This window comes from Paramormyrops kingsleyae, chromosome 25 (genome assembly GCF_048594095.1).
Source record: "Paramormyrops kingsleyae isolate MSU_618 chromosome 25, PKINGS_0.4, whole genome shotgun sequence".
NCBI classification, from domain to species: Eukaryota; Metazoa; Chordata; class Actinopteri; order Osteoglossiformes; family Mormyridae; genus Paramormyrops; species Paramormyrops kingsleyae.
The window spans coordinates 30,874,696-30,883,590 of record NC_132821.1 but is presented as its reverse complement, the minus strand read 5'-3'; the positions used below and the strand labels follow the sequence as shown (position 1 = coordinate 30,883,590).

The 8,895-nt window shown below is 47.3% G+C and overlaps 1 protein-coding gene across 2 annotated transcripts; it reads left to right on the top strand.

Moving 5' to 3' along the window:
- The first annotated feature begins 482 nt into the window (after positions 1–482).
- On the top strand, positions 483–7,838 carry LOC111853054 (nocturnin-like). 2 transcript variants are annotated; one of them, XM_023829522.2, is made up of 3 exons: positions 483–858; positions 4,374–4,595; positions 5,799–7,838. In XM_023829522.2, exons 1-3 carry the CDS (start codon positions 654–656, stop codon positions 6,632–6,634), a joined length of 1,263 nt encoding a protein of 420 aa, XP_023685290.1. In that variant the 5' UTR covers positions 483–653; the 3' UTR covers positions 6,635–7,838. The 2 variants fall into 2 exon arrangements, with proteins under 2 accessions (XP_023685290.1, XP_023685291.1); XM_023829523.2 differs by lacking the exon at positions 483–858 and adding an exon at positions 2,090–2,731.
- Positions 7,839–8,895: the final 1,057 nt, after the last annotated feature.

Below are 8,895 nucleotides of genomic sequence, written 5' to 3'. Positions count from 1 at the left end.
TGTGAGTAACTTCCCCAACACTGATTATACCATAAAACAGTACATACTGTAACTTGAATTGGTTAACTTCTATCTCCTTGAAAAAACCGGACGTTAATTTGGAGAAATAACTACGTCATGAGGTATGTAAGCGGGGAGGGTAGGAGTTGATCTTCCCTCCTTTCTTTACTTGCGTCAGCAATACCAATAGTACACCGAGAACCCATGGAACCGCCCAGCCCACGAAGGGCTTTTCTCTGTAGACCAGCCCATTGTTTTTGAAAATAGGGGGGATACCGTTTTTTCCCTAAGTTTCGTGGGAGAATTTATTTATTCATAATATTATATATAACCCTTAACAATGAATATATTACAATTTTCAACGCATAAATTGCGTTCTGTACAGTATAATATGGAGGTTATCGTCTCCCAGTTCGCCGCTCCCCCCCCCCGCTGCGCTGTATGGTAATTCCCAACCTCTTACGTCAAGCGGATGCGTGATGAAACTCTTTACGAATGTGCCGGTCGGCTTGTTCCGCTGTTACCCCGGCCGGACGGCATTATCCACGCTGTAACAGTGTATATGAATTTCGGAAGTCCGTGTCGCAAAGGCATCGCTGGTTGATTCAAGTTAGCGTGAGCGTCACCGCTGTCGCAGTTTTAAAAGGCCAGGTATGTATCCGGGCTCGGCCAGGCTGTGCTCGGCGCTTCTCCAGTTACCGGCGTTCACCGCGTCCTCGCTGGGCTCGCCTGTCCGGAGGTCGGCCCTGCTGAGGAGGCTCTCCCCGGCCCCCGCGTCCTGCCACACGGTTTGTGGGGACGGCATGAGTGTCAAGCCGACGGCAGCGACGGCAGCGGCGACGGCGAGCTCCAGAACAGGCGAGTGTGCGGTCCGGGGGGCGCATGGGGGGCGCCTGTCTGTCTGTGTCTGTGTCTATGTCTATGTGCTGTTACCTAGAAACCTATATAATACATCCATCCGTCCATCCATCCTATCCGCTTATCCTGATCGCGGTCGTGGTGGTCTGCAGTCTGTGCACGTGGTACCCAGTGGATGGGATGCCGGTGTATGTGACACAATAATACATTTTATATAAAGTACTGAACACCCTTATGTAGGTATGTTACAAAAAAATCCAAACCCCCCATATAACGGATGCAAAAATCGCTGCACTGTCATAAACTTAATACAGTTAATTAAATGTCGCCGTTTTTTGCTGGATCAGTGGATGTCGGTCCCTTAGCTTTTATTAGGGAGCTGACTTGTGTTTTATTGTTTGGAGAAAGTGGGTTTATCTGCTAATGAAGCAGCACGTACTATAAATCACTTAATGTACGTCCTTAGCCGTGCTATCCCGTCACTTCTGTCTCTGAATATGTAAGAAATATTTGACTCTGTAAAGGGCATTGAGTCTAACTGATGACTCACTACATTACACCGAATTACTGTAATTATTTGTCTTCCACCGTGGTGTTGTTAGGTGTGAGCAACCGAACCCACATCCGAGATCATGACTCATCCCCCGTATCCCGTCTTCTTAGTGATGTGCCAACGAAGAAGGTTAAGCTTAAGATTCGCCCCGTCAATCATCACCGCACTAACTAACATTTGATTTTTGAAGCAGTGAGCCGTTTAACAAATGACCCTCTGTTATTTAGAGGAAAACCATCGAGGCTGGTCGGATGGTTTTCAGATGCGTTATCTATTTCAGAGGCTGGACATGCACTGCTGTTATGGTTAAAGTTCCAAAAATAAAATTAAGCTATTCTCACAGGTTATCATTACCCTCCATTTGTATTTTTATTATTATTATTATTATTATTATTATTATTATTATTATTATTATTATTAATAACTCATCTTAAGGGAGACTGCAACTGTGTTGATGGTTCCTTGCACCGGAGATCAGTGTATCTGTCCTGTCTGGTCTTCTCAAAGCTCATTTCATTCCAACCCCAAACTAAATCTTTGTTTAAGGATGTGTTTGGAGATTGTTGCCATAGCAATAGGCATGCGCCAGTGCATAAAGACTGAAAAGCGGTAAAGTTATCTTCTGCTTTGCTGAGGTTGACTGTGACATGGGAACTATGTTCTGGGTTTTGTACTGGGTCTTCTGAATAAAGTTCTACCTTAATCATCATGGGCTGATGCTGAGGTCAGGTCAGGTGTTGAGGACAGTATGGAAAAAAAATGTAAATAAGATGAAAGGATCTTATCACTGATATTTTTATGTTTTCTGTACCTCTAAGATCTGTTTTTATATTTATTTGGGATCAGTATGAAATGTTTAACTTTTGTTAGCCAAACAGTTTCCTGGCAAAATTTGTATGCCAGGTTTGTTTGTGTTTAGATAAGATTTTGGTTTGTAAACTGTCAGAAAATATCTCCCAGCCACTTATCCTGGTCCAGAGCATGTTAAATAAAAATGCCTTGAACATAAATTTGTAGCTGGGAGAGTAAAATTAGGGTTGTTATAGGTGTGCTGGCAAACAGCATGCGTGTACGTCAGTGGGCAGCAGGTGGCGCCCTGCAGAGTCACACTCACCGATGACCTTGTACAGCCGCTGACATTTTGCTTACTCTGCCCAATCAGAGAGCGCCAGCCTTTATCTGGGTGTGTCTGTTGAAGGCTTCACGTTTACAAAGTCACACTGGTTGCCGACGGACACCCTCGGCCTCCAATCTTGGAGCAGAGCAAACCGATATTTGCGTAATCTCGCCTGCAGCTGAACACGGGCTCCTTGTTTAACGGTAAGGCCGTGCAGTTGCTCATGCTGTGAGATCGGGTCACCTGTTTGTCGGGTCAGAACCGATGGACATGGGCCAACTCTTGGAAGCTAACGCAGAAAGGCTACCGTGCGACAGCGTACGGCGTTTGATTCAGTGTTGATAGCGGTTCTGGGCGTCAGCGATTAGCCATAGTAAGACTCGGATGGGTGACTTTATATCCTTATATCTAGTGCTGTGGACACATCCATCGAAAGCTTCTCTTATTGCATGACCTTACGAATCAGAACTTAATGATACTGTTCATGCAGATGTTCTATTGGAAACTTTTAGTGCATTTCATGGTGAAAGGGCATTTCGGTGTCTTTCACGAGGGCTGGTGCTTCTCTCTTCGTGTATCCAGATCGACAGGCCTGATGCTTTTTGTTAAGTGATACGTTTGGCCTCTTGAACCAGTTCTGGACACCACTGGGGTCTTGTGACTCAAGGCCACGCTACGCTATGTAGATACTGCAGCTAGCTTCATATTCCAGGGGTCATCGGTCTCTGCATGTGTCACATTGCTTTTCTCATTACCCACAATGCACTCGGAGGCCGGCTCAGGGGCCTGGGACCCTTTGCCTCACGCTCCGACCTCTTTCCTCACGATGCCTGCTGCCCATTCTCCCCTCAGGAGCGCAGCCACTGTCATCTTATCCAGATGCGTGCCTGTGACATTTCCACAGTGACCAGCTCCAGTTAAAAATATCTCGGCCCCCCCAGCTAAGACTTTCCACAGCAGGCCGGGGGGGAGGCCACCAGCTTGTGCCAGAGTATTCGCCTTCAGGTCACAGTGGATAAACACACCCAAAGCGAATGAGTGTCACCGAAGTGAGTGACATGATTTGTCACATACATTGAATGCTGGTCCAGTGCATTGTGGGAGTGTGTACAGAGGGCAGCGTACGCCCAAAATGAGAATTACCGAATGTATTTACATTTGCTGTTTGAATGTTTGCCGTTATTGTGGTGTCGCCTAGTGAGAAATAAAATAAAAAATAAACAAAAGATGGAAACATAGGAACTGTAAGGGTGTGAATTTCTGGATGTTTGTCGACCAGTCATACTTTGACCAGGATGGATGGCTACAGTCATATTGCCATAATAGAATTTATTCATTTACAATGTTATACTGAAGAAATATTTCAAGTTGTAACTGTTAGTGACATAACTAGAAGTGAGATGTGGAAAAACCATCCATCCATCCTCCCTCCCTGACTGCTTATGTATGAGAACATCAGAGCATAATGGGAGCCATTCAGAACAAACTGGTTAATTGAAAGTCTATCATGTATTTAATCTCTGGTTATGCCTTCTAAGACCTTCTGATCTCCTGATGGAGAGCTATGCAGGTCAAAGCTGGAGTTTTGTCATGTTGGGTGGGGGGTGTCAAGGCACTTTCACTTGGTGTTCAATATGGTGGGGAGGCAGTGGGATTTGTACAGGAAAAGTGTATTGGGGGGGGGGGGGGGTTTCTGTGGGCCAGGATGCCCCATTCAAGGCCCCTGGAGTTTGGGCAGAGAGACCCCATTGTGCACTCCTACAGGGAAGCCAGCTGCTTGAGTTGATGTGCATGTTCCTGTTGGGTTCCTCTCCCTCACACTAATGCGCCCGTCTGCCTTCACAGTGGGTTCCATGGGAAGCAGCACCAGCAGGCTGTACAGTGCCCTCGCCCAGCCGGAGCAGCCGGCGCCGTCCGATGGGGGCGACGCGGACGACGTGCTGCGGGAGTGCGAGCAGGCGCTGCGCGGCCGCCCCCCCCGGCTGCACCGCCGCTTCATCACCGTCCAGCCTGAAGCCCCACAGCACCACTCCATCCGCGTCATGCAGTGGAACATTCTGGCCCAAGGTAACGTGTCTCACTACTGCCCTCTTACTGTCACTGATCGCAACTACAGGTGGCACGCACAGTCCTATTCGATAACTTAAGTTGTCCAGATTAATTGTTCCTGTCGGCACAGCATTAGTATAGCAAAACAAATCAAGAATATCATATTAATGTGATTTCGTGCAGTCCTGATATTTTAGATGTTTCTTCCAGTCAATACTTTTGCAAGATGTTTTTACTAATGGTGCGTTCGATTATTTCTCTCCAAGTCGGAAACTGAAAATAGGGGGAAACATGAAAACATCACGATACGTCACGAAAAACATCACTTCCCGTCGGAAACACGCCCCTTTTATGACGTTGAAGTCGGATAAGATTTTGTTGCCCGAGTTGCCCTTGTGACGTAATTTCAACATGGCGACTTGGTTTGTTTGTAGTTTATTTACTGTTCGAAAAAAGAATATCGCTATGAATGTACTAAAATATTTTATAAAGCTTTTAATGTGGTTTGACTAGTTCGTGTTTCTTGTTTGTCTCTCGGAAAAATCTAAATTTCTCCATTTTCTTCATTTGGAAAACTCCAAATCTGCTAAAATATAAAGCAACAACACACAGCAACGTGTTCATGGAGGCAGCCATGTTTGTTCCGAGATGTGGGTAGCTCGAACGGGAGATTGTCGGACGTGATGTCACTCAACTCGGAATTTCCGAGTTCCGAGAGAAAAACGAACGCACCATAAGGCTAAATCGGAGGCATTTCTATATTTTCAGAAATGCATGTGAAAAGTGCCTTATTTATATCTGAAGGTTCCACAATTCTTGTCCTTGAGGGCGAGTCTGCAACACAGTTTGCAGACTGCCCTGCTCAAACACACCTACTAAACCTGGTAAAATGCTGATTAAGATGGTTTCCACCATGGAAATCTGCAAACTGTGTTGCAGACTGGCCCTCCAGGAGCGGAACTGGGGAACCCTAAGTGTTTATCTTCTCAGGTTACTTATTTATAAATTACAAACTCGTGTGTGACCAAGCTTTTTCCATGAATAGATCCCCAGCTGCTTGCATGGCATGAAAATTTCAGTTAACTAACCAACCGGCTGTGACCTCATCGATTTTCTAAAGTCTGATAAAGCCTTACTGACTGTTAACAGTATTTATAAGTGCATGTAGGCACATTTAAAGGCACATTTGGTCAGTGGTCTGTTTTCCGTCTGCTTCCACAGCCCTCGGCGAAGGCAAGGACAGCTTTGTGCGCTGCCCACCCGACGCTCTGATCTGGGCGGAGCGCAAGTACCTCATCCTGGAAGAGATCCTAACATACCGGCCGGACATCGTGTGCCTGCAGGAGGTCGACCATTACTTCGACACCTTCCAGCCAGTACTGGGCAGACTGGGATACCACTGCACCTTCCAGCCCAAGCCACGCTCGCCCTGCCTGGACGTGGAGCACAACAACGGCCCCGACGGCTGCTCCCTCTTCGTCCGCCGCGACCGCTTCGAGCTGGCGGGAAGCGTGGGGTTGCAGTTGGCTGCCTCAGCGCTCGACACCAACCAGGTGGCCATCATGCAGACGCTGCGGTGCCGAGCGACGGGCCGCCGCCTGTGTGTGGCCGTCACGCACCTGAAGGCCTGCTGCGGCTGGGAGCGTCTGCGCAGCGCCCAGGGAGCCCACTTACTGCAGGCGCTGGAGGAGACGGCCCAGGGCACCAGCGTGCCGCTGCTGGTCTGCGGCGACTTCAACGCCGAGCCCTGCGAGGACGTCTACCGCCGCTTCGCCACGTCCGGCCTCAACCTGGACAGCGCCTGCAAGCTGTTGAGCGCAGACGGGCAGACGGAGCCGCCCTACACGACCTGGAAGATCCGGCCCTCCGGCGAGGTCTGCCACACGCTCGACTACATCTGGTACTCGCGGCACGCCCTGCGTGTGGACTCCGTCCTGGATCTCCCCACGGAGGCGCAGATCGGACCAAACCGCCTGCCTTCCTACAGCTACCCGTCGGACCACCTGTCCCTGGTGTGTGACGTCAGCTTCCGGGAAGAACCCGACCGGCTACTGTAGGTCCCTAAGGACCGGGTCGGAGAACCCGGCCGAACTATTTATTACCTTCAAACTGCACAAGTCGACCAAAACTAACTTATTTCTTTTTTTTATTCGTTGAAAGCTGTTTTGTTTGTGCTGCTCTGAAGTCTTAGTGGGGTGGAGTGGGGCCCAAGGCTTGTCACTGAAAAGGTCTCAGTTATTGTGTTGCCATTTCAGACCTGATCCTCTTACTGTCAGAACAGTTAATCCAGTCAGCCAATAATGAAACAGCGGTCTCCGGTCCTGGGGACCCACTGTTATTGGCTGATTGACAGACCATCCTGAAAAAACTGCACCCACACCGACCCCCCATGCTACAGCTTCCCCACCGCTGATCTAAAGTAACAGAACTGTTTGAGTTTTTGTGCCTTTATTTTTTTATCTTAAAAATTGTTTATGGTTACAGGTTTTTATGCATTGAAGGTGAAATGCTCTGCAAATGCTGCATAACTGGGGTGTGAATGAAATATATCGCCCCCTGTAACAGGGCCGCCTTTGATCGTTTTCCTTCACTGTGCTGTTAGGGTATACTGTAGGAGAGGCTTGGGTAACCCCCTATTCTGGAGTGCCGTATTCAGCAAGTTGACGACGAACCGCACCTGAAAACCTGCTGGATACTGTCACTCCAGGATCAGAGAAGGCCGGACTGACCGCAGGTCTCTCCTTTGTGGGGTCGGGGTAGAGTAAGCGCACCTGGGATGTTGGTCGGTAGATGCGGGACCCAAAGCAGCTGTGGCCGTGTGCCATCATACTAACCTGTGTTATAAACTGTCAAATTTCTAACTGAACATTTTGTGAATGCGATTCCATGATATGCAAATTCAGCTGCCATGTGTTGTTCTAGTTCATTGCAGCTGAATCCTTAACTTATTCTGCATAGACCAGCGGTGGCCAATCTTATCCGCAAAGGGCCGGTGTGGATGCAGGTTTTTGGGATAACCTGTAGGTCAGCTGTCCAAACCCAGGTGCGAGGACTCTTCAGCCAATCAGTCCTCTAATTAGTAATCTAATTAGGGAGTTGCAACGAAAACCCGCATACACACCGTCCTTTTGCGGATAAGATAAGCCACCCCTGGCACAGACTTATGGGTAATCCTGTTCCCTCGTGGCAAGGGACTGTTACATGCGTAAGTGCAATAGTGGTGTTACTTTTCCCTTCCCGATAATAAAATGTTATGCTTAATACTGCCGTTTCTCGACTGGATGTCAACTCTGCTCTTAAATGTCTTGGTCTCCTCGGTGAGCCAGAAACTAGCCAGGATTCATTCTGCTATGGTCTTCCAGATCCAGCAGAGTTGAGCAATAACAGCTGGAAAAGCCCCCTAGTAGCTAAACCCCTCAAAGGTATTTAAACCCAAGTTCGTCTTGTATGTTTTCTGCTTCGAATAGCTTTTCTCAGGACTGACATTGTCACGTGTTCTCCCCGTGTTGCGTACATTTCCTCTGGTTTCCTGTCCACTTGCAATGCTTTTCTTAAAATCTTTTTTCTCAAGACTATTCATATGTGCAGCATAGGAATTCAATGTCATGCAGCTGCTAAGCACAGCAAACATGGGCTCCTACCATATTACAAGAGCAACCCCGTCTTCAGAAGTGAAAGGGAAAAAAAACAAAAACAAAAAAAAAAGTGACTTGCTTCTTATTGGAAGCACACTGCCACCCAGTGGCAATTATGAAAACTACGTTTTTTTTTGTTTTGTTTTTTTTATCTTAGATGAGGTGGGATGTGCGTTCTACAAAAGCAGGATTCTTGAGTTAACTGGGTTAACTTAAGACAGAAGTCATGACTGTCCAATAGGAATGCTCCTTACGTAAACTTTCATTGGACAATCATGACTTCTAGCTTAAGTTAACCCAGCTAAAGAAGTCCGGAGGGCTGTTCCACAAAGCAGGACTTCTTGCTTAGCCAGATAAATCCAAGAAGTTAAGGTAGTCTGGACTAAATGGATTTTTTTTCCGTTCCGTTACATTTAGTCCAGACTACCTTAAATCCAAGAAGTTATCTGGCTAAGCAAGAAGTCCTGTTTCATGGAATACTCCCCTGCTTTGTAGAATACCCACCAAGACCTGTAACTTTTTGATAAATCTAGGTTAATGTGGACATTTATAAAGGAAAAACCAACAGCTTACTGTTATTGCAGCAGAAGCGCCCAATATCCGAAGTCGCATATGAAAATGATCTTCGCTTTCTCAGTTCTTGGTATATGGGTTACAGTTAGCTTAAGAGAACATCACGATTC

Bases quoted from the DNA above. Each gene is read 5' to 3' on its own strand.
- LOC111853054 (XM_023829522.2), top strand. From the start codon at position 654: ATGTATCCGGGCTCGGCCAGGCTGTGCTCGGCGCTTCTCCAGTTACCG. The intron at 859-4,373 runs GCGAGTGTGCGG...CTGCCTTCACAG, and splicing joins GACGGCGAGCTCCAGAACAG to TGGGTTCCATGGGAAGCAGC. The intron at 4,596-5,798 runs GTAACGTGTCTC...CTGCTTCCACAG, and splicing joins GTGGAACATTCTGGCCCAAG to CCCTCGGCGAAGGCAAGGAC.